The sequence below is a fragment of the Saccopteryx bilineata genome, chromosome 1 (genome assembly GCF_036850765.1).
Source record: "Saccopteryx bilineata isolate mSacBil1 chromosome 1, mSacBil1_pri_phased_curated, whole genome shotgun sequence".
Taxonomy (NCBI): Eukaryota; Metazoa; Chordata; class Mammalia; order Chiroptera; family Emballonuridae; genus Saccopteryx; species Saccopteryx bilineata.
Genome location: NC_089490.1, coordinates 120,870,128 through 120,896,754, shown reverse-complemented (window position 1 = coordinate 120,896,754; position 26,627 = coordinate 120,870,128). Strand labels below are relative to the sequence as shown.

Sequence of the window (26,627 nt, the reverse complement as noted above, 5' to 3'; positions counted from 1 at the left end):
AAAAGGTGGGAGAATTTTTGGAGTGAATAAAGAAATCAGTGTGACTCTTAAAATTATAAAAAATTACTTAAAATATGTTTGCTTTGTATTTTTTCATCACTTTCCTTTGAAGATCCTTATTCTTGCTTTCTTTCCTCCTTACACTTACTTATATAAATTTTTAGTTATATAAATTCTTGGCTTTTCAGTATTTTATTATTACAAATAATTTAAAAACAGCTAGGGTTGCACTGTTCTTATTTTAGGCTAAAGGTTGAACCATTAGAATCAAGAACTACTGAAACCAGAAAAAATGACCCAGAGGTCCGGCTGCCTGTTGTCATGAAAACCAGTTACACGGCATTGGTGCTGATGAGAAGGAAAAAGTTTTATTCAAGTGCTGGCCACCTGAGAAGATGGCGGACTCTTGTCCTCATAAACTCATCATCCTTTTCTGGTGCAGGCAGGAGTTTTTAAAAAGAGGGAGAAGGAAGAGGAATGAACAACAATAGAACAAAAGAATCAAAAGGAAGAGGTTGAGAGTTCTTTGGTGTTCTTTGGTGAGGAGGGGTAGTGCAAGCCAGCCCGTTGTGTTCAGATAACAGATCGAAGGTCAAGTGTATCTTCTGGAGCTGGTATATCTGAAAGTCGGAGTCCTTCCCTTGGTTGTTATAGGAACTAAAGCTAGCAAGTAGCTTATAAACTCTGGTTTTTGTTCTATGTAACAGGCTTCCACATATTCCCAGTCAAGTTATCCTCTTGGCCTCGAGTGACAATCAGAACTACAATCCTTAGTGTGGAGGAGTGAGGAGAAAGAGGGGGAGGCCAAGGTGTGCGTAACTTCCACTTAAGCTTATTCTTCTTGTTCAGATGTCAGTCCTTGCTGTGTGTCAGGTGGAGGGGAACAGGCCTTTTAACTGTAATGAGAGCTTGGCCAGAGATGAAATACAGGATTAATTATATACGTTTTGATTTGTTATGGAATGCACAACTGTGATCACTAAACTAGTAATATTGAATCATGGTTATAAGAGCAACAAAACTGGATTTAACACTTTACAAGAATTCTTTCATAAGCTTCCTTTGTTAGTACATTCTTATTTAGCTCTATTTTAAGACTAGTCAGATTAATATCAGTAATTCAGTAATATAGCATATTTATTCCTGGTTACACTACTACTTCAATGAGAGGATAGAAATGGATTGATATGAAATATTTTCTTTGATAACTTTCTGATAGAAATGAATGAGCAAAAAGTGTTGGGTAAAATGTGAAGGACCAAAAGTGAGGCTCCTGTGTAAACTACAAAGTCGGTAATCAGGCCTTGAATAACCAAGATCTGAGCATGCAAGAAAATTTTCTAATGCTCCGTGTATTACTCACACACAATCTTTTAAAGAAATTATACTAGTTTTTATTTATTTTCCGAAAAATTGCTTTATTTAAAAAAGAAATTTACCTTTTAAAGAATTTCACCCAAACTCCCAACCACCTCCCTTTTGACAATGATCAGCTTATTCTCTATATCCATGGGTCTGTTTCTGTTTTTATTTGTTTATTCATTTGTATTTCACATATAACTGAAAACATACAATACTTATCTTTCTCTATCTGATTTATTTCACTTAACATAATACCCTCTAGGTCCATCTGTGTTGTTGCTAATGGCAATATTTCATTCATTTTTATTGCTGAGTAATATTTTATTGTATATGGTAGTTTTAAGTCTTTTTTAAATTTTATTCATGAATTCATTTACTTTTTAGGTGTATTAAGCCTGAAGAGAAGTCTCTTGGTGTGGGATTACATACATTTTCTACAAGAGTATTCGGTAAAAATAGTTGTGTTTTTCAGTATTATATCAGACCAGTATTAAATACTAAGTAAATTAAATTACTCTCTCAGACTAACGGTACAGTGAATATCCCTTCTGCTTTAAACAGCACTCTGTAGTTAGTATGAGAATGAATTACAAGAAAAATGTCTTTCTTTTACTTAAAATGTCCTATCTGATCTTAAATCTACTTTTCATCTGTTGGATTTGAAAATCAAATGAAACAGAAATGTTTTGTTAAAACAAAATATACACATAATTGGCCCAAAAAATTGCAGGAAAAAATATAGTCCTTAGTTATTGTTTTACTATATGAATAAGTTTTATGTTGCATTTGTCCATAAGACTATTTATCCTTTATAATCTAGAAAATTTAAGGGTAAAAGTAATTTCTAATTTCTAAAAATAAAACTTAAAGTATTAATTTAGATTTTGTTAAACTTTGTTGGTTTTACTAAGAAAAAATTGAAATGCTTCCAAAATAAATGTATCTTAATTCTTACCTTGTTGATGGATTTTTCTTTCTCCTTTTTAATTATAGCTGGAATTCCTGCACCTATATATTTTGGAGCTTTAATGGACTCCACATGTTTACATTGGGCAACTTTTAAATGTGGTGAGTCAGGAGCATGTAGGATATATGATTCCACCAACTTCAGGTAAAGATAATATTGTTTTTGAGAATTGTTGCCTTAGCATAAACTGCATAAAATGGCATTAATCATGTCTAATATATTCTTTGTCAAGTGACTAGGTCACTTTTTGCTTTGTTTCTAGAATAGATATTGATACCATATCTCCATTTTTTATTTATAGACTAGAACTTTATTTCCTCAATATTTTCAAAGTCCTTGATAAATATAGGCATGGATAATTTCCTTAATCTAGCCTTTTAAATTGTTGTTTGTTAAACTCATAGCAGTCAATATGTTATTGAAGGTAATAGTTGTACATAAGTTACCTATCTAAATTATATTATTCTTTAGAGCAGCAATTTTCAACCTTTTTCATCTCAAGGCTCACATAAACTAATTACTAAATTCTGCAGCACAGAATTTTCATTCATAAATGGCTATTGGATTCACTATTGTCATTTTCTTTTTTTGTTTGACAATTTAAGGGAAAGAGGTAGTGCCCTGACTAAATAGTCAAGTATTGTATGATTTAAATTAAAAAATCTTGCAGCACACCAGTGTGCCTGCTATGGCACATTGGTTGAAAATCGCTGCTCTAAAATATCTCCATTTTATGGTATATCATTTTAGCATCTTATTAACTTGAATCCTTACTTCTTTTCATCATCTACCTCTGATCTCCCAAATAATACTTGTATTCTCTCATTAAATTTCACTAACACAATATTCTTTATGTATATTAAAAGCTTATTTTTTGTTAATATAGATCTGATTTTGAACAAAGCATCCAATAATATAAATGTTTTTGAACAAAACTCTTCCATTTTTCTTTATTTCACATGCCTGAATTTGTTTTAAATTTGTATTAACTACTCTTAGTGGTGCAGTATAAAAAGATTTTTATTTACTAAAAAACAGCTTTGTTTAAAACAGTCTGAAGTCTTATCTTGATCAGTGAAAGGTCTGTCAAGGATTTCACTGTCAAAAACTGTGAAGAGAGCAGACAGTGTGTGATTCATGTTTTCCTCAGTTTCCCTTTTCCCTAAAGTGCCCCAGGGGTAATGTAGAGGTGGGTCTAGCTACATACTGAACATACAATGACTTGTATCATAGCTGAGAAACCCCAAGGATTACTAGTATAGGTTGTCCTCATCCCACTGTTTGGATTCCTGTAGATAGTAGCCTTAATTAAATGCTATTTTGAACAAAATAATTATATTTGGAATCATCCTGTGTCAGTCAGATTAATTAGGATGGATGATAATGTGTACTCCAGAAAAACTTTACCAGAAACTAATATAGCATAGAAACAAGAGGTCGATATTGTTAATAGAGAGTTCTCCATGGCTCCTTTGCATTTCTGCATAGCTTGTTGCAGAAGCTTTTGTTTTGGACTAGCTATTCAAGGATATTTGAACAGTTCATGAACCTGGAAGATATAGATAGTATTTCCTTCTGGAGCAGAGTTTGTTGTCCAAGATGATAAAGATGAACTCTCCCTCTGGAGCTAAGGTTGGCAGATTTTCTTGCAACCCAATTAAAAGATTAGGCTTTCTTAAACTTGAAATTTGTTAGCTGTGACTTGAACCCACTGTGTGTACAACATTCACCCAAGTCTCCTTCTGTGTCACCCCTTTGGGACTTGGGGATTAAGGAAAACCAAACTGAACATGAAGTTTGTGTTAACTGCTATCCTGTCAGCAAAAATGTCCTTTGTTTTTTTACCACAATCTCTTGTCTGTTCTGCTAGCATTTATGCAGCTATGACAAACTAACCTGTTAGCTTGAAATCTAGGTAAAATTTAAGACTCATATAGTTCTTGAAAACAGAAGTATTGATTAACTTTAAAATTTGCCAAAAACCTAAGGATTATCACTTAAACTTATTCCCACCTAATAGAAAGGAAGAAAAATATTAAGAAAAATTCAATAGAATGAGAAATAAGAAAATAAAAACATAAAATATAAAATAAGTTTAAAAAAGCCTAAATATACTAGGTTTCACAATATATTGAACTTGCTTTTTAAGTGATAATGACTTTTATATTGGACTTTTCAAAATGCCAGCTATATGTTTACAAGAGACAAAATAAAAAATATAATGTAAATACTGAATATTAATAAACCAAAAATTTTAAAAAGGACAACAAAGTAAGAATAACCTGATAAATGGCTCAATAAGTTACATAACTTTTCAGATCAGGAGAAAGATGTCAGAGAAATGGTGGCATGAGAGATACTCTGATCTTGCCTCTTGAAATTTCAACAAATTGAACAGTTATAACACAATGAAGGAACCTCAGCTGGGTTCTCAGGCTTGGCTGAAAAAAAATCTGTGCATTAATTCAAAGGTAGAAAGGATAAAAACAGGGAGCTAAAGATAAGAGGCACCTGTGTTGGGTCTCCAGAGAGGAGAGAGGACTGGACTGGATGGATTTTCATCTATTGAGGCTCCAGAGAGAGGAGAAACCTGAAGTGACTGGGTCTTCTTTAGCTGGGAGGAGCAGAGAAATTGGGAGGCAGTTGGAGAGGTGTTGAACCAAAGTTGCAGCAGAGCACAGGGTCACTTCCAGTGTTCCTGTGGTCTGCTGGCAGAATGCACTTGGCACAGTGACAGAAAAATGCAAAGTGCAGCCCTCCCAGCCTCTCAGATTCTGTCTCCTTATCATCGCAAGGTGTGGAAAGTGGCAGAACCATACTCCACAGCTAGTTCTACAGGTCCACTCTCTCCCCTGAAGAACAGAGGTACTCTGTATCTGGTCCCCTGGTCTGTTGAGATGTGAGGAGGAGTGCCTGGAGGCCTGGGATCATCATTGCTAAAGCTTTAGGCCCTCATAACATGCCCCTGTTAGTCACTGCAACAGCAACATCTCAGCAGAGGTCAGCCTGGGAATTTCATAGAATTAAAATTTGTAATCCAGCACCACTTACTGAGAAAAACCCCCAGAAAAACCTCTTGGAAGTGCAATGACATACTCTTTTAAATTTTTTCATTTTATTTATTTTTATGTGTAGGGGTGTTTTTGTTTTTTTATTATTATTTTTGGTTTTTGTTCTTTGTTTTCTTGTGGTTTTTATCTTTTATTTATTTTAATTTTTATTACTTTATTTTTTGTATTTTTGTAGTTGTTTTTTGTTTTATTTCTTAACACTATCATTATCAAATGTCATCAAGGCAGATGAAAACTAGTTCCATGGCTACCCAAGAAAGAGACACAGTTCAGAAAGAAAATAAAAATTTTCCAGAAAGTAATCTCAATTACATAGAAACCTTGGAGTTAAATGATATAAAATTCAAAATTGAAGTTCTAAAATACTTAATGAGATGCAAGAAAACACTGATAAGCAATTTAATGAGCTCAGAAAACAAACTAATGAACAAATGAGTATTTCAACAAGGAGATCAAAACTTTAAAAACAGAGATGAAAAACTCAAAATACATGAATTAAATGAGTATTTCAACAAGGAGATCAAAACTTTAAAAACAGAGATGAAAAACTCAAAATACATGAATTAAAAAATGAGCTAGCAAGTTTGGATAATAGAACAGGCCAGATAGAGGAGAGACTCAGTATCATAGAAGACAGGCAATAAGAGATGACACAGTGGGAAGAAGAGAAAAAGACTCAATAATTTAAAAAAATGATAGAGCTCTACGAGAATTGTCTGATTCCACAAGAAATAGCAACATAAGAATAATGGGTATATCAGAAGAAGAGAGGGAGAAGGGAATGGAGAACCTATTCAAACAAATAATTGATGAGAACTTCCTAAGCCTATGGAAAGAGTTAGAACCTTGAATCCAAAAGCAAACAGAATGCCCAGTTACTTCAACCCAAACAGTCCTTCTTTAAGGTACATTGTAATAAAACTGTCAAAAATCAATGATAAATAAAAACTCCTCAGAGTAGCTAGGGAAAAGAAGAACATAACATATAAAGAAAGGCACAATAGGTTAGCATCAGATTTCTAAGCAGAAATGCTACAAGCCAGAAGAGAGTGGACCCATACATTCAAAGTACTAAAAGAGGAATTACCAGTCAAGCATACTTTATCCTTCAAAGTTATTTGTCAAGTATGAAAAGAAATAAAAAGTTTTCCAGACAAACAGAAGCTGAGGGAATTTATCACCAGAAAACCTCCACTGCAGGAAATGCTCAAGGGGGTTACTCTACTGGATACAAAGAACAAAACAAAACAAAACAAAACAAAACTACAAGTATATGCTCCAACAATGTTACAATATAAACTAGGATAATCTATGACAGCAATGACATAAAAGGAGAGAGGATAAATATCTGCAAAGGAGGATGGAGTGCAGACAAAGGACTCTTGTATATGTAATGTTTTTCTTAATAATTTAGTAATAACCAACAATGAAAAAACCAATACAAGAATACAAAGGTTAAAAAAAGAAGAAACAAAACAGAAAGAAGTATGGAATACCACCAAACAAACTTAACTGACTGAAACACAAAATAAAAGAACCAAAGGAGACACAGAACTACCAGAACACAAAACATCAAATGGCTATAAAAAATCCTCAAGCATCAATAATTACTATAAATGTAAATGGACTGAACTCACCAGTAAAGAGGTTCAGAGTAGCAGATTGAATCAAAAAGGAAAACCCAACCATATGCTACCTTCAAGAGACACAACCAAGCTGCAAGAACAAAAGTATAGTCAAAGTGAAAAGTTGGCAAGTGATTCTCCAAGCAAATAATGCCCAAAGAAAAGCAAGTGTAGCCAAACTAATATCTGACAATGCTGACTTCAATACAACAAAGGTAACAGAGACAAAGATGGACATTTCATAATGGTAAAAGGAACACTATATCAAAAAATATTCAATAAGATTCAAGAAAACACTGACAAGCAATTTAATGAGCTCTTAATAAATATGTGCTACCAAATCAAGTAGCACCAAAATATGTAAGACATCTTCTAACATAACATAACAAAACAAAACAAACAAAAAAAGAGACAGACCAAAAACACAATTATAGTTGGAGATCTCAACATAACATTAACAATTTAGATATTTCATCCTAACAGAAGGTCTATAAAGAAATATTGGTCTTAAATGACACACTAGACCAAATGGACATAATAGTCATTTACAGAACATTGCATCCCACAACATCTGGTTATATATTCTTTTCCATTGTGCATGGAACATTCTCAAAGATAGACCGCAGTTTGGGTCATTAAACTAACCTCAACAAATTCAAGATGATTGAAATTATACCAAGTATATTCTTTGACCGTAAGGTTTTGAACTTAGATTTTAACTGCAAAATGAAGTAAAGAAACTAAAAAAAAAAAAAAAAATGGAAATTAAACAACATACTTTTACTTTTTTTTTTTTGTATTTTTTTGAAGCTGGAAACCGGGAGAGACAGTCAGACAGACTCCCGCATGCGCCAGACCAGGATCCACCCAGCACGCCCACCAGGTGCAACGCTCTGCCCACCAGGGGGCGATGCTCTACCTCTCCGGGGCGTCGCTCTGTCGTGACCAGAGCCACTCTAGCGCCTGGGGCAGAGGCCAAGGAGCCATCCCCAGCGCCCGGGCCATCTTTGCTCCAATGGAGCCTCGGCTATGGGAGGGGAAGAGAGAGACAGAGAGGAAGGAGAGGGGAGGGGGGAGAAGCAAATGGGTGCTTCTCCTATGTGCCCTGGCCGGGAATCGAACCCGGGTCCCCCGTACGCCAGGCTGATGCTCTACCGCTGAACCAACCGACCAGGGCCTAAACAACATACTTTTAAAAAATGACTGGGTCAATAAAGAAACGAAAGCAGAGATCAAAAGATATATACAGACAAATGAGAATGACAACATGACATATCAAAATTTCTGGGATGCAGCTAAAGCAGTAATGAGAGGGAAGTTTATATACATATTACAGGCTTATATCAAGAAACAAGAGAGATCCCAAGTAAGCAACCTAACATTACATCTTAAAGAACTAGAAAAAGAAAAACAAAAGCAACCCAAAGCCAGCAGAAGAAAGGAGATAGTAAAAATTAGAACAGGATTAAATGAAATAGAGAACAAAAAACTATAGAGAAAAACAATACAATAAAGAGTTGGTTCTTTGAAAAGATCAATAAAATTGACAAATCCCTGGCTAGACTCATGAAGAAAATAATAGAAATGACTCATATAAGCAAACTTTGAAATAAAAGAGGAAAAATTACCACAGGCATCATATATATACAAAGGATCATGCTAGAATACTATTGCAAGATTATATGCCACCAAAGTCAACAATCTAGAAAATGGATAAGTTCCTAAAACTATACAATTTTCTTAGACTGAGTAATAAATAAGTAGAAAACCTAAACAGACCTATAAGCAAGGAGTAAATAGAAATGATCACAAATCTCCTCAAAAATAAAAGTCCAGCCTGACTGGGTGGTGGCGCAGTGGATGGAGTGTCAGACTGGGATGCGGAAGACCCAGGTTCGAGACCTCAAGGTCACCAACTTGAGTGAGGGCTCATCTGGTTTGAGCAAAAGCTCACCAGCTTGAGCCCAAGGTCACTGGCTCGAGCAAGGGGTTACTTGGTCTGCTGAAGGCCCACGGTCAAGGCACATATGAGAAAGCAATCAATGAACAATTAAGGTGTTGCAATGAGCAACAAAAAACTAATGATTGATGCTTCTCATCTCTCTCTGTTCCTGTCTGTCTGTCCCTGTCTATCCCTCTCTCTGACTCTCTCTCTGTCTCTGTAAAAAACAAACAAACAAACAAAAAAAACAGTCCAGGGCCTCCTGAGGAAAGTACCTTAATATAGTAAAGGTCATATATGACAAATCATCAGCCAATATCATATTAAATGGTGAAAAACAGAAAGCTTTTCCTCTAAAATCAAGAACAAGACAAGGCTTCCCACTCCACTATTGTTCAATACAGTACTGGAAGTCTTAGCCTTAGCAGTCAGGCAATATAAAGAAATAAAAGGCATCCATATCAGGGAAGAAAAAGTAAAGGTTTCACTTTTTGCAGATGATGTAATCTTGTATATAGAAAACTCCAAAGACCCCACCAAATAACTATTAGAAACAATAAACAAACACAGTAAATTCTCAGTATATAAAATCAGTATACAAAAGTCTACAGCTTATCTATACACCAACATTGAAATTTCAGAAAAGAAACTGAAAAAACAATTCCTTTTACAACTGCAACAATAAATAAATAAAATATGTGGGAATAAACATAACAAAGGAAGTGGAAGACCTATATACTGAAAACTATGAAGCATTATTAAAAGAAATAGAAAAAGATATAATGAGATGAAAAAATATTGCATGTTCATGAATTGGAAGAATCAAGACAGTTAAAATGGCCATACTACCCAAAGCAGTATACAAATTTAATGGAATCCCCATCAAAATCCCAATGTCATTTTTTAAAGAAATAGAACAAAAAACCAAATAGAATAAAAATTTTTAAAGAAATAGAATTAAAAAACCCAAATAGCCAAAACAATCCTGAGAAAAAAGAATAAAGCTGGAGGTACCACACTACCTGACTTCAAATTTTACTACTAGCCATGGTAATCAAAACAGCATGGCATTGGCAGAAAAACAGACAAATAGACCAATGGAACAGAATCAAGAGCTCAGAAATAAAACCACATATATATGAACAAATAATCTTTAACAAAGGAACCAAAAACATACAATGAACAAAAGAAAGCCTCTTCAATAAATGGTGCTAGGAAAATTGGAAAGCCTTATGCAAAAGAATGAAATTTGACTACACCTTGTTCTCATGCACAAAAATTCAAAATGGATCAAAGACCTAAATATATGATCTGCAACAATAAATTGTATAGACAAAAACATAGGTACTAAACTTAACGGACCTTAGCTGTAGAAAACAATTTATGAATTTCACCCCAAAGGCAAGGGAAGTAAAGGCAACAGTAAATGAATGGGACTATAACAAACTAAAAAGCTTTTTCACAACAGAAGAAACCAACAAGAAAACAAAAAGGTAGTCAACCAACTGCAAGATATTTACAAACAAAAGCTTCGATAAGGGGTTAATATCCAAAATATATAAAGAACTCACAAAGCTCAGCAACAAACAAGCAAACAATCCATTTAAAAAATGGGGAGAGGACCTGAACAGACACGTCTCCCAAGATGACCTAGAAATGGCCAACAGATATATGAAAAAATCCTCATCTCCACTAGCTATTAGAGAAATGCAAATCAAAACTACAATTCAGATACCACCTCACAACTGTTAGATTGGCTATTATCAACAAGACAGGTAATAACAAGTGATGGAGAAGATGTGGAGAAAAAGGAACCCTCATCCACTGCTGGTGGGAATGTAAAGTAGTACAACCACTATGGAAGAAAAAATGGTAGTTCCTCAAAAATTAAGAATAGAACTAGCATATGACCCAGCAATCTCTCAGAAAGCTCAAAAACACTGATATGCGGCCCTGGCCAGATGGCTCAGTGGGAGAGCATCGGCCTGGCGTGTGAATGTCCTGGTCGATTCTTGTTCAGAGAACACAAAAGAAGTGACCATCTACTTCTACACTCCTCCGCTTCCCCCTTCTCTTTCTCTCTCTTTTCACTTCCTGAAGCCATAGCTCAATTGGTTTGAGCACATTGGCCTGGGTGCTGACGATGGCTCTATGGAACCTCTGCCTCATGCACTAAACATAGCTTGGTTGCAAACATGGCCCCAGATGGGCAGAGCATCAGTCCCAGATGGGGATTGCCAGGTGGATCCCAGTCAGGGCACATGCGGGAGTCTGTTTCTCTATCTCCCTTCCTCACTTGGAAAAGAAGAAGAAGAAAAACATTGATATGCAAAGACATATGCAATCCCAATTTATCACAGCATTATTCACAGTGGCCATGACATGGAAACAACCAAAGTGTCCCTCAATAAAGGATTGGATCAAGAAGATGTGACACATATATACAATGAAATACTGCTCAGCCTTAATAAATGATGATATATTGCCATTTACAACAACATGGATGGACCTTGAGAACATTATACTAAGTGAAATAAGTAAATCAGAAAAAGCTAAGAACTATATATCATAATTTCACAAACAAGTAGAATATAAATCTGAGCTTCATAAACATAGATAAAAGTGAAGCGGTTATGGGAAGGGAGGGGAGTAAAGAGAGACAACTGTATGATGATGGAAAATGACTTGACTTTGGGTGGTGAGCAACCAAAATCTATGCTATAGAGATGTTTACCAGAAACCTATGGACTCTTATTGATCAATATTACCTCATTAAATTTAACTTCAAGATAAAAATATTTTTAGATCAAAAGAGTATTTCAAATACCTAACACAGTTAATAAAAACAAGACATATCAGACTAAAATTATAAACCATCAAGGTAAAAAAAATAAACAGAACAACATAAAAGTTACTCAGAGAAATAAACATGTGGCTTACAAAGAAATAAAAATTAGACTAATAGCCAGTAGCTTATCAACAATAAATCTTAATATCTTTATTGCTTTTTGTTTGGATTGAAACAAAATCACAAACCAGAGAGAAAAACATGGGCAAATGTGGCTGCATATAAAATGCAAAATTTTTGTTACAACAGAAGAAACTGTGGAGACAATGAAGAATGATAGAATGTAATTGGCAGCGTAAGAACTCTCATACATTACTGGTGGTAAATAAGAACCATGAAGAGAACTACTAGGCAATATTTAGTAAGTTGTGTACTGTAAGACCCTTAGACATATTTTAGGGAAACTCTTGCTCATGTGCACACGGTATGATGTAAATGGATGTTTATTGTGATGTTGTTAATAATAGAAAAAAGTTGAGCAATGAAAGTGTTCAATAGAAAAGTAGATGAATAAGTTGTGGTGTGTTCATATATTGGAATATAGTATAATAGCTAAAAGATAAAGTAGAATTACATGTGTATATAAACAGTTTTAAAATGGTGAGCTAATATAGAAACTTTCAGAATAAAATAGATAGTATTATGCCAATATTTAAAATGTAAAAACATGTAAAATAATTGTTATATTATGAATGTATACATACACACTTTGTAAAAATATAATAATAAACTAGGAAAAAAATTCATAAAATTCAACATAATGTTATATTTGGGATGGTTTAGAGGGCAATACGATCATAGGGTTATACAGGAGACTTAAATGTATAAGTGTTTTCTTCTAACATGGTTTGAAATAAAAGTAGTATAATTTAGTCATTTAAAATACCTGGGTGGGGCCTGACCCGGCAGTGGTGCAGCAGTAGATAGTGTTGGCTTGGGACACTAAGGACGCAGGTTTGAAACCCTGAGGTCACCGGCTTGATTGTGGAGTCGCTGGCTTGAGCATGGGATCATAAATGTGACCCCATAGTTGCTAGCTTGAGCCCAAAGGTTGATAGTTTGAGCCCAAGGTCACTGGCTGGGGCAAGGGGTCACTTGCTCTGCTGTAGCCCCCCCCCCCCCAGTCAAGTAACATATGAGAAAACAATTAGGCCTTGGCCGGCTGGTTGGCTCAGTGGTAGAGCGACGGCCTGGCGTGCAGGAGTCCTGGGTTTGATTCCTGGCCAGGGCACACAGGAGAAGCGCCCATCTGCTTCTCCACCCCTCCCCCTCTCCTTCCTCTCTGTCTCTCTCTTCCCCTCCCACAGCCAAGGCTCCATTGGAGCAAAGTTGGTCTGGGTGCTGAAGATGGCTCTGTGGCCTCTGCCTCAGGCACTAGAATGGCTCTGATTGTGGCAGAGCGATGCCCCAAGATGGGCAGAGCATCACCCCCTGGTGGGCATGCCGGGTGTATCCCAGTTGGGCGCATGCAGGAGTCTGTCTGACTGCCTTCCCATTTCCAACTTTGGAAAAAAAAAAAAAAAGCAATCAATGAACAACTAAGGTGACACAACAAAGAATTGATGCTTCTCACTCCTCTCCTTTTCTGTCTGTCTCTGTCTATCCTTTCTTGTTCTTTAAAAAAAAAAAAAAAAAAAAAAAAAAAAAAAAAAACTTGGGTGGGAGAACAGACACAATTAATTTTTTTCTGTAGTGTTGAAATATGTCATAATAAAAGAAAAATTTAGAAGTAGAAAGAAAAAAATAAAAAGCAGAAATCAATAGACTTCACATCATAGATGTAACCAAAAAATAAAAAAAAGCTGTGTCTTTGAAAAGTTTAAAATATAATAATAATGATAATTACCTGGAAAGGCAAATGAAGAGAGGTGACACAAACACTATTAAGAATGAAAAAGGGAATATAAGTAGTACAGTTACTTACAGGTTTTAGATATAACAATCTGAATACATATTAAGTGAGAAATTTCTAAACAAATATATATTACCAAAGTTTTACTATAAATATATGAAACCTTGAGTATTTTTATTACTATTTAAACTGAATCAATCAGGATTTCCGTCTCTAAAAGCACCAAGGCCAGATACTTTTAAGACAAGTTTTACAAATCTTCAACAGACTGATAATGAATGCTGATTTTCTGGGAGCATTTTTATTAAATACTGGAATAAAAAGTACAATAACTTTCAGTATTAAATTTAAACTGAAGAGTCTATTCAAAGTAAAAAAAAATAAAAATATTAACTAAAGATTAGAAAAAAAATAAACTGGATTTTCTGGATGAAAATTTTTAAACAAAACCATTTTAACAAATAATAAGTGAGTTCAGCCAAGTTGCTTATGCACGATCAACAAGCAAATCAAGTAGCTTCTGTTGTTTTTATGAGAATAAAATATTAATAATTGAAGGTATGCAAAACTGTTTGCATTCACCACATTGTAAGATTTAACATGTTTTAATATTTTTTTTTTGATAGATACCTCTACCTTGGACTGCCTACAGCGCTAAGAGGATTAAGCTTTATTCCAGCCTTTTTGATCCTAATTATTTTGAGGAAGCATCATCTACCTGGTGAAAATGCCTCGTCAGGAACTGTGCCTGCAGAGGCAAAGGTTACGGGGAAGGAAAATGAGTGCCGAGAAATGGACCAAATGTCTAAAGCTTTGAATAATGATGAATTAAAAACTAAACTGTAATGCCCCATTCCATCATGTTCCTGGCATTGAAGAACACACTATAACTTAACTGTTTTTTAGAATCAATAGAGGTAATTTTTTCTTGTCTTTCAGAACTTCAAAAAAGTTTTTTCTTTTTTTTACTCAAGATAAAAAAAGTTCACTGATGTTATTTCTGAGGCATCAGTGGGACTTGAAGTTTTCCTCAGATGGATATTTTTAACCCTCAGAATAGGATATTATTTTTATGTTAAAACAGCAATTTATCTTTTAACTCATTACAGAAAAAGTGTATTTCCCACATCTGTTTTTCCAAAAGATTTTAGTAATTTTTTATGAAAATCTAATTAATTCCATTGAATCTGCTTTGATATTTGGGTTGTTTAGAGACTGAAATACACATCCTGATTATATGAATATTAAGTATTTTATTTAGATTTATTACTTTCAAGTAAAAGAAGCCTATGTCTTCTTTTATTTAGAAATTATTCTTTAACTCTTCTTATTCATTCTAGATATGATTCTTTGGAAATAGGTTACTTATCAATGTGCTATCACAACCTTTCAGTTCCTTTCCTGATTTTTAATTCATGTCATGTATTTTCTCATTTTGTTCAGAGAACTGACAAACTGAACCAGATTATTAAAAATTATGTAGTGAGGATTATTGGAATTTGTTTTTCAGTAGTTCAAACTAAGTGACTCTTTTTTTTTTTTTTTTTTTTTTTTTTTTTTTTTTTTTAATTTTTTATTTATTTATTTATTTTTACAGAGGCAGAGATAGACAGGGACAGACAGACAGGAACGGAGAGAGATGAGAAGCATCAATCATCAGTTTCTCGTTGTGCGTTGCGACTTCTTAGTTGTTCATTGATTGCTTTCTCACATGTGCCTTGACCGTGGGCCTTCAGCAGACCGAGTAACCCCCTGCTGGAGCCAGCGACCTTGGGTCCAAGCTGGTGAGCTCTTTGCTCAAGCCATATGAGCCCGCGCTCAAGCTGGCCACCTCGGGGTCTCGAACCTGGGTCCTTCCGCATCCCAGTCCGACGCTCTATCCACTGCGCCACCACCTGGTCAGGCAAACTAAGTGACTCTTAAAAACAAATGTCTGGGTCAAAGAATGAAAGGAAAATATTAGAAAAACACTGGTTCTTACAAGCTGCTTGTAGTGAAGATATTGTCAAAAAGTACTTTCCCAGATTCAGAAAGCCTCCTTAGACCAATGTTTATGCCACTCCCAGTGTCTTAAGTTAGCACACAAGCACTAATTTTTCATAAACGGTCTTTGAAGATGAAGCTTTCAAAAAATTGCCTCTGTTATGAAACTGAAGTTAGTAAAATTCAAGATACATATTTAAAACTAAATCTACTCTATTAAACAAACAAAAAGCTAAGTCTACTCATAGTATTATTTTGTAACTTATGAGTATAATATAAAAACCTTATCATTAAAATAAAGTTTTGGGTTCAAGAGAGTAAAAATGAACAGCCATATTTACCTACTTCTTTATCTCCCTTTTTATTTTTTATCCCATTAAAATTATAGTCCATACATATAAAATGATATAAACCCATAATGCTGAGGAGAATGCAGAAAGGCTGAACAAGAGAATTAGGTATCAATATACTATGGTTACTTATGTGGAATAGAAAGGTAATAAATGTGAGTATCTCTAGGGATAGAACAGACTGGAAGAAGTTGTAGCCCAGAATGCACTTAGGAAGAGCATGGAAGTCAGGTAGGAGCCTCTGGCTGCAAGTTCGAAGAATACAGGTTAGTAGTTGGACAGAACATAGGTCAGTTACTTGAGACTGTCTACAGATAGTTTTCAGACCAACATGATTTTCTGAACAATTGCATGTGCCATGTGAGAAAAAAGAGAAAGACTGGGTAGAAAAGGTTTTGGGAGGAAATTAAGAGTTAATTTTTGGGCTTGTGAAGTGTGAGATTTCATCTGTGGGTGTATTAAAAATAACCATGATTCAAGAAAGGGACAGTGTTGAACATGAGAGAGGAGCTAAAACCATTGGAAATGAAGAGTGTAACTCAGGGTACATACAACTGCAGCAATGCAGTCCAGTTGAGTGTTAGGGCCTGAGGACATTAAATTTGGAGCTGTTTTGTTTCAGTTTTGGAGGAAACAAAGTAGAGAGAATGGTCTAAAAGCTTAAAGAGGAGCAAGGGCTTACTAAATCTCTGGAAAGTCGTGAGACAAAATAAACAGCTACTGCATAAAAAGGTGTGAGGATAAGTGGTGTTCTTAAAATCTGGTTTTAGATAGGGTGCAGTGGTGAAGAGAAGGCTTTTTAAAATAATTTTGAGATGTTTTTGGTGATGTGGAACTCTAAGTTCCAGAGGACAAAGTGAAAGAGAGCAAATTTCAGAAAATGGATTCTGAGAAGAAAAGGTAGGTAGTTGGAGGTGTATGGAATTAGACATGAAAATTAGAAGAAAAGAAATGGGCAACAACTTGGTATTCTGAAGCTTTTTGGGTGACAAACATAATAAGATCAGTCTGACAGATTTCAAGGAAGACAATGTTGGTGAGTGTCAAAATTGGTGAGCGGTCATGACTGGGATCCTTTATGACCTCTTGTTATAGAGGCAAACTGGAAACTGGACATGCAGCATCTTACCTGAGTATCTGTGGCCTCTTCTTGACTACTATTGATAAAGTGATCAGAAAAAACTGAATCCTGTTCTGTTGTCAATTTACCTAGTTGGATACCCTCAATAAAGAATAGTATGCTCAGTGAGATATGATTTTGGACCTTGTTCTGTGGGCTGACTCTTTTGACCCTGCTGGGAAAGATGGCATTATACTCTGAGAGCATATACTCTCTTGACTTTTCTTGGTGGAAAAAATAAGATCAGGGAAAGTGAGTATTGGAGTGCTTTGTAATCATTTATGCCTTCTATTGTCAGAGTCATGAGGCTTTGGGAGTCCAGTTCTTATTCTGATCACTTGCACTCCTTCATGACAAGACAGAGGTAATGGCATAGCAGATGGAAGAAGAGAAGAGACACAGAAGAGAAACAGGTGGTGGGAAGTCTGGGATCACCAATTTTCTTAGAAACCTACTTTTAAAAAAATGTTATTGACTTTAGAAAGAGAAGAAGGGTGAGAGAGAGAGAGAGAGAGAGAGGCAGAAACATTGATCTGTTCCTGTATGTGCCTGACTAGGGATTGAACCAGCAACCTCAGCACAATGGAATGACACACTAATCAACCAAGCTATCCAGCCAGGGCAAAGAGCACTCGTTTTCTTATTTAATATTGTGGGGAGTTTTAATGAAATTAAAGGCAGTTTATGTAGATTTATAATTTTAAATATAAGCAATATTTACAGGACCTTAAAAAAGAACTTCAGAAAAACAGAAATTGGAAAAAGAAATGTAAAGGAAAGGAGAGGGAATAAACATTCTTCACATTTTATAGCATAAAGTTAAAATATATTTTAAACTTGACAAATTAAGATAAAATTGATATATACATATTATTTGAATTACATAAAAGTAGTTGCTGCAGTAATATTCAGACATTTCTCTGAGAAATATTTTTTTCTGACATATTCCTTCAGACGAGGAAAACAAAAGAAAAAGTATACAAATGGGACTATATCAAACTAAGAAGTTTCTGCACAGAAAAGGGAACCATCAACAAAATGAAGACAATATACTGAATGAGAGAACATATTTTCCAATGATACATAGGAAATTTACAAAGAATTTATACAACTCAACACCAAAAAAACAAACAATCCAAGTAAAAAATGGTCAGAGGGCCTGAATAAATACTTCTTTAAAGAGGCCAATAGACATATGAGAAGATGCTCAATGTCACTATCATCAAATGCAAGTGAAAACCACAATAAGATATCACCTCATACCTGTAAAATGGCTATCACAATAAATCAACAAACAATAAGTGTTAACAAGGGTGTGCAGAAAAGGGAACTTACCCATTGTTGGTAGGAAGGCAGATTGGTGCAGCTACTATAAAAAACAATATGAAGTTTCCTTAAAAACTAAAAACAGACCAAATAATTCCAATTCTGGGTATATATTCAAAGAAATACAAAATACTAATTTGATAGAATATGCTTGCCCTTATGTTCACTGTAGCCTTATTTACAATAGTGAAGATAAGGAAGCAACCCAAGTGCCCCGCAATAGACAAGTGTATTAAAAATGTGGTGGTACATATATGCAATGGAATATTATTTGGCTATAAAAAAATAAAATCTTACTATTTGCAACAGCATGGATGTATGTAGAGGGTATTATGCTAAGTGAAAAAGTCAGACAGAGAATGAAAAATACCATATGATTTCACTCATATGTGGAATCTAAAGAGCAAAATAAACTAACAAACAGAATTGAAATTTCGAGACTCATAGATACAGAAAACAAACTGATGGTTACCAGAGTGGAGAAGTTTGGGAACTGGGTGAAAAGGTAAAGGGATTGAGAAGTACAGATTGGTAGTTACTAATAGTCATGGGGATGTAAAGTACAGCATAGGAAAGATAGTTATAATATTGTAATAACTACGTACGGTGCCTAGTGGGTACTAGACATATCAGGCAAACCACTCTGTAAAGTATATGTTTGTTTAACTACTATGTTGTACACTTGAAACTAATACAAAATAATATTGAATGTAAACTCTAATGTAAAAAATTTAGAATAGTAGGAAAAAATGTGGTTGCCTCTGTGATACTGGATTATAATGAGGAGCACAGAATGATACATTTATCTTTCATTTCAGTTCCTTTAGTACTCTGATTGTTTTTCCTGTGTATATAAAACATGTTTAAAATGATATTTCATAAAGAATAACACATCAGCAAAAATAATAATAAAAATAAGATAATGCATTTTACAGAAAGAGATGAAACTGAATCCTCCAATTCTAAGAATTGTTGACGCTCTCCAACAGTGTATACTGAACAATTGTTTTCTTGTTTCTGTACTTAGTTTTAGGGCAGGGTTCCCCAAACTTTTTACACAGGGGGCCAGTTCACTGACCCTCAGACCACTGGAGGGCTGGATTATAAAAAACTATGAACAAATCCCTATGCACACTGCACATATCTTATTTTAAAGTAAAAAAAACAAAACGGGAACAAATACAATATTTAAAATAAAGAACAAGTAAATTTAAATCAACAAACTGACCAGTATTCCAATGGGAACTATGCTCCTCTCACTGACCACCAATGAAAGAGATGCCCCTTCCAGAAGTGCGGCAGGGGCTGGATAAATGGCCTCAGGGGGCCGCATGCGGCCTGTGGGCCGTAGTTTGGGGACCCCTGTTCTAGGGGATATGTGTGTTGGTGTATATACATGAGGTAGGTGGTAACTAGTAGGCAGCAGAATTCAAGTAGAATTCAAGTTCGTGTCATTTTCTTTTTATTTATTTATTTAGAGAGAGGGGAAAGACAGAGAGAGAAGGAGAGAGGGAGAGAGAAAGAGAAAGAGAGGGAGAGAAAGGGAGAGAGAAGGAGGGAGAAGGAAGCATCAACTTCCATATATACCTTGATAAGGTAAGCCCAGGTTTTGAACCTGTGATATCAACATTCCAGGTCGATGTTTTCTCCATTGTGTCACCACAGGCTAGGCCAAGTTGATGTCATTTTATTAGGGTGAATAAATACAGTGCATCCATAAAGTCATGGTGCACTTTTGACCGGTCATAGGAAAGCAATAAAAGATGATAGAAATATGAAATCTGCACCAAATAAAAGGAAAACTCTCCTAGTTTCATACCTATTCAGTGCAGTTTGATGTGGGCTCACGCACTGATTTTTTAGGGCTCCTTAGGTAGCTATCCCGTATAGCTTCTACAGATTCTTCACTGACTGATGGCCTACCAGAACGGGGTTTTTCCACCAAAATGCCTGTTTCCTTCAACTGCTTATCCCACCAAGTAATGTTATTCCTATGTGGTGGTGCTTTGTTATAAACACGCCGATATTCACGTTGCACTTTGGTCACGGATTCGAATTTAGTGAGCCACAGAACACACTGAACTTTCCTCTGTACTATCCACATCTCGACTGGCATGGCCGTGGGCTGCTCCGCTGAATACACAGTGTTACATCATCATCTGCACATGCACACATGCTGCCACATCATCCTACAGAAACTAGGAGGGTTTTCCTTTTATTTGGTGCAGATTTCACATTTCTATTGTCTTTTATTGCTTTCCTGTGACCGGTCAAAAGTGCACCATGACTTTACGGACGCGCTGCATTAAAGCTTTGCTGCTGATGTTGGGCATGAGAAGATAATACCTGTCATCCTCATTTTAATTCAACATGATGTCCTAAGAAGGGAGATGGGGAAACAAATAATTAAGATTTGTGAGGATAAGAAAAGAAAAAATAAAACTATCAGTGACATGTTTTGCATGTAAAAAATCCAAAAGTCACTAGAGATGAATTATACATTAGTGAATTTTAACAAAGTTCACTGTATACAAGGGCAAAACACAAATCAAATGTTGTTTTTCATATATCAATAACAATTAGGGAATTATCTTAGTAAGGTATACTATTATAGTGTAGCATCAAAAAAAAATCCCACATTGAAATCCTAGCAATAAACCACCTAACAGTTGTCTAAGACCTCTACTGCCAAAACTCCAAACCATTTCAGAGAAAGTAAGATTTATATCATGCTGACTGAATCAAAGATTGAATATTGTAAGACTGTCAGATGTCCCAAAAATTATCTGTAGGTTCAGTGAAATCTCAAACAAAATTTCAGTACTTTTCAAAGACATTGACAAGATTATTCTAGCCTTTACATGTCAAGCTTGGTAAACTAAAAAAAATTTTCCTTTACCAATATTATTTTTGGTTACTAAAAATATAACAGAAATAGACGTGACAGGAGTAAGAAAGAGACATACAGAGAGATTCTTCCTATCAGTAATGATATTTGCTGCTAAATTCCTTATAATGGCTAAAACGGGGTAAAGATATTTAGGTGGATTTATACAAGGTGAAAAACCATTTATTTTCATAATTCTGTATGTTTCCGTAAGACCTGGGATAAAAAAATCATTTGCAGACATAGTATAGCATACATGTAATAACTTCAAACAAGTCTGCCACATTGGAAATGTCCTTGTAGTCATTCTAAATATCAGATGTATTTCTAAGTTTATACCTTTCTTACTCCTCCATCATATATTTTTACTAAATTTGTTTTACAATAAATACAATAGAATTTTTTCAACAAATTTTTATTGATTGCCTATGATGTGACTGATTCTTGTGGCATTGATTTAGGAGTTTGGTATATATTAGTGAACAAGAGAAGAAACACAAAAAATTTTTTTTGTGTTGAAGGTTTAAGTGCTATGAAAAAATATTGCTTAGTATAAGTGGGATCAGGAGTGCCATCTTCCTTCTTAATGGCATTTTTATTTTATTTTTTATCATTTGTTTAGGACTTCATATTAATAAAAAGATCATAAGAATATAAAAAATATTGCTAAGAGAACATCACTATAACTCTTTATGCAAAGTCACCAGGCATAAATCTTTGGATAAAAATTCAGAGTTAACTAAACAACACCTACTATTTTGTAAAAACTTCCAATCTTAAAAAAAAATCAACTGAGAAGATAGAAGAAACTCAGTAAAAACAAAATAAAATAACTTGTGCCTATGGAATGAGTTGTTTTAGGAAAGGTATATTTCAGAATGATAAATATGTAAGAATTATTTACCAAATAGATAACTTACTAGTTAGTGGAGAATCTATTAACTAAAATCAGGTGACAAAAGGGAAGAGAGGTAATCTCAAATAATTCAAATAGGCCTTAGAAATTCATAAAGTTAATTGAAATACATTTTTCTTTACATCCAAGGAGACTTCTGGTTTTAGCTCAGACATACAAAGAGTAGGAAACAGTGCTAAATTCACACCTTATAAGAAAAAGCAAAAAAAAAAAAAAATGCAAGTTACTATTTTTCTTGAGCCCATCAGTGAAGGGAGGTTATTGGGCAAACAGCTAATTAGAAATTTGGAGAGACAGGCTCCTGCAGGGAGAAACAGGATTTGAACATTTACTTATTTTGGACAGAAGCAACCCAATGTCGTTTAAAGGAGTAAGTCCCCCTCCCTTACCCCCTTTCCCTGCCATGATAACAAGCATGTAGTAAATGTAGTTGGGAGGGCTGTAAGGCAGTTATTTCTGGGTAACAGTACAAAAGAAATACCAAACCCACAAACAGAGCAGGCCCTAAATCCAAAGTCTCCTCAGAGGAATTTGAAGCCCTGGGTGCACAGAAGGTAACTATAGCAACAACAAACGCCAAACCCAGCCCTAATCCTGATACAAACCTCACACTACAGACCTAGTAGAAGGAAAGTGGCGATCATCTATCTCCTTGTGTAAAAAATATTTAATTCAATATTGATTGCTCCATACTCCATGTATGGCCTTCAAAAAAAAACAGGAAACAAAAAAGCAATAAAGAACAGTCTGAATGGACAAAATAATCATCAGAAACAAACACTGACTATGAATCAGATTATTAGACAGAATTATTAAACAAATAAAGAACTTTTGATAACTGTGGCTGAAAAACAAAATGCCTCATTTTTTGCAGATTTAAATGTATAGAATTACTTTTGGAATCTCAGGCCTAAATCAAATGGTGACTAGACAAAAAGACTTTTGATATTTATCATTTCAGTTTTCTGTGAGCTTTTCTCTTGCTCTCTGAATAGCCTCAAGTTCTTCATTTCTACTCCTGTCAAAAACATACTTCTTAAAAATGATTGAAGTCTTACACTGTGATGTGCTTGATCATTTGTGATGTTTCAGTTTAAATAAAGTCAAAGTCTTAATTTAAAGGAATAAACTTTTAACGGTAATAATGAAACTTGGGGCAACATCAAGTTGTTGATTGGGGTGTGAGAGGTGAGTCTGCGGGTTAACACTCAGGAATGCTCGATGGTGTTGCTGAAATTATACTGCTTGTTTGAAATTGTCTTCTCTTCAGTTGGTCCTTGGGTTCCAGGTGTTTTGTACAGTCTATTTTAGGAAAGGTAGTAGACACAAAGAGGAAAGTGACAAAAGCCTTGCCAAATTTGTAATGATTCTTAATCATTTTGTTTTGTTAGAATCTCCAGAAATACATATGTTGAAACTGAAACAAAGAGATTAGAATGGTCCCAGTGAATGAGAGACATGACATTTTTTATTCTATTATGGTATTTATTACAGTGTATATTACAATATGTTTACATGCTTCTTTCTCCACCTCATTTGTAGGCTCCCAAAGGGCAAAGATTTTATTTCATAAACATTTTTCTCTCCTGTGTTTAGCCTGTAGATGGCAGTTAGAAGATACTTTTTGACATTGAAAAATTTTTTTTGTTTTACAATATTAAAGAAAATCTTCAAAACATCTAAAACCTAATGAAGCTATTTTTATTTTTGCTTGTTATTTTTAGTTCTTACAACATTCAAATTCAAAATGGCTGACATTTTTGAACTTCAATTATTCATTCACTCATTCAAAAATAATTGATAAAGGCCCTGACTGCTTAGCTCTGAGGGTTAGAGCGTCCTCCCAGAACAACAAGGTTGAGGGTTCAATCCTCAGTCAGGACACACATGGGAAGCAACCAGTGAGTGCACGACTGAGTGAAACAACAAATGAATGCTCCTACCCCTCCCCTCTGTCTTCTTTCCTCTCTATGCCTTTCTAAAAATAAAAAAATTAAGCCCTGGCTGCATAGCTCAGTTGGTTGGAACATCGTCCAGAAGTGCACAGGTTGCTGGTTCAATCTTCAGTCAGGGCACATACAGGAACAACTCAACTCTCTCTCTTTCTCAAAAAACCCCAAACAAACAAAAACTATAATAATAATAGTCAATAAAGAACTGACTATGTGTCAGGCACCAACCTAGAAGCTGGGAATGAAATAGGTAAAATGAATTTAATTTCTGCCTTCCTGGAGTTTATGATTAGTATAAAAGACAGACAGTTATTAAATAATCATAAATATTCAATAAATGTAAAATTACGTTTTTGGTAAGTGCTAGGTTGTTACAAATATAACTGGAAGATTTTTAAGTAGAAGAAGGCAGAGATGTTGGAGACTGCAAGCTGACAGGGTCCGTGCTGCCCATCCCCCACCTCACTTACCTGATTAAGTTGTTAAAAGGCTGAGCTCTTCCCCACAACCTCTGACTGATTGTGGAAGTTGGTAAAGGCAAGTTACATGCCCTTCCCCACACCTCCGTGTTAGTTGTGATGCTGGATTGTTTCTACTGGCCCTATTCCCCCTGCTCCTCGGAGAGACTAGAGGCAGTTTTATTTTACCCTTCGTTTTGTGAAGTTAAGATGTTATCTATTATGTTATCTAAGTTAAGGTGTTATCTTGCAATGTTTTAAAAATCTGCTTCATAATTTCTCTATTTTTATTGAGGCAAGATCACATCAGACTCAGTAATATAGCAGTGGGTGGTTTTTAAAATTTCTGCCTGTGTGATTACTGAGTCTTTTTTCATGTCTACAGCCTGAAAATAGGTTGATACACACACACACACACACACACACACACACACACACACACACACACAACTTCCAGGCCAATTCCCAGATTCTAGCAAGTTGTGTGACTGCTATACTCAGGACTATCTCCCCTCATTCTGCAGTTTGGTTTTCTGTATCTCTTTATCAAAGATTCTATATAGAATAGGTTTGTTTTTTTGTTTGTTTTTTAAAGCTGTCCAGGCTGTCAGAATCTCTAGGGTGGATGGTAAAATTGGGTTCTTAAAAAAATTATTTCACAGGTGATTCCAGTGCCAAAAAGTATTTCTTTTAACCTATTGGAATAATCACTATAATTTGTAGCATTCACTATAGTAATGCCGTGTCACTAGCAAATGCAGTATTCAAATATTTGTTTTCTTTCACTCTGAGTCTTACCCTACTTGTGAGGATGCAAAGAACATCTCTTTGTGCACCAAAAGCAAACATATCCACAAAAACTATGAAATTGCGAGGCAGCTCAATAATGATTGGTTACAGACTCCACTTCTTCTTGAGAACAGACAAATGAAATGAAGACACATCTTTTAGACAGACTTTGCTTTTTCAAGTTAAAGTCCCTGCTTCTTAATTCCTTTCCATGAGCCCCAAAGAAACAACACATTCTGTAATATGTTGTCTGACATGCATAGCTTGCAAATTTTTATCTCTATTTCTTCAGCAGTACTTTAATGGGAGGTTGGAAAAAGATGTATCAGGGGTTGCTAGACAAATTCAATTTTGAATTATATAAATAAATAGGGTCTGTAAAAGATACGACTTAATACATGAATGACAGATGTCGTGTGTTGGGCAAATAATGTGATTTTTATGCTCACTCTTATTGTTAAAAATGGCTGCCGCTCACGTGATGATGCTCTCACGTGATACAGCTAATTGCCTTTAATGCTTAGGAAAGGGCTGGAAGAGAGGGTTGTATTTGGGGGGGGGGGAGTTTTAAAAGGAGGAACTAGGAGGCCATTAAGGGAGAGACCATGTTGTAGCAGGGCAGAGAAGCCATACAGAGGAGGCAAACAAGCAAGATGGAAGCTTGCAGAGGGGACTGAGTGAGGCTAGTGGAGCCTTTGATTCTAGGAAAACCGGCAAGAATGGGTTTTGGTGTCTGTGTGTTTGTTTTTACTCATTGGCCAGTACAAGTCTAGAATGACTTGAAAGGAAAATGGCCCACGAGTTCTTGGCTCTGTTGTTTCATTACCATGTGTCTGGATCAAATGCAAACCTGCATGGGCCAGGCAGCTGTGATGGTGGCCATGGCTACTGGCCTTACATCATGATAACATAAATCCTCCATTATACTAGATTTCAGGCTTGAGTAACATGATCCAAACTATTTTTTTAAAGGTCGTAGGCCTTTCTCCTTATCTAGAATGTGAATTTCTCCCCTTATTTTTTCACCTCCACTTCTTTTGTAGTCATTGGTTTTATTGAGTTATATTACCTCAGCAAATACTTTTTCTTCTATTACATACTACCCTCACTTAAATTGGTATGGATCATATAATCTTAACCACAAATGCAGAGTCATATAGCAATGAGTACTCCCAATCA

At 35.2% G+C, this 26,627-nt stretch overlaps 1 protein-coding gene across 5 annotated transcripts in view; it reads left to right on the top strand.

The window, feature by feature from the left end:
- Nucleotides 1-15,193, top strand: part of SLCO1A2 (solute carrier organic anion transporter family member 1A2) — a 108,530-nt gene extending 93,337 nt beyond the window's left edge. For all 5 annotated transcript variants that reach the window (XM_066264591.1, XM_066264592.1, XM_066264588.1 and 2 more), the window contains 3 exons: nucleotides 1,747-1,811; nucleotides 2,356-2,473; nucleotides 14,294-15,193. In XM_066264591.1, coding sequence (XP_066120688.1) covers nucleotides 1,747-1,811; nucleotides 2,356-2,473; nucleotides 14,294-14,513 — 403 coding nt within the window. In that variant the 3' untranslated portion in view covers nucleotides 14,514-15,193. The remainder of the gene's footprint in view (nucleotides 1-1,746; nucleotides 1,812-2,355; nucleotides 2,474-14,293) is intronic.
- The last annotated feature ends 11,434 nt before the right edge of the window (nucleotides 15,194-26,627 follow it).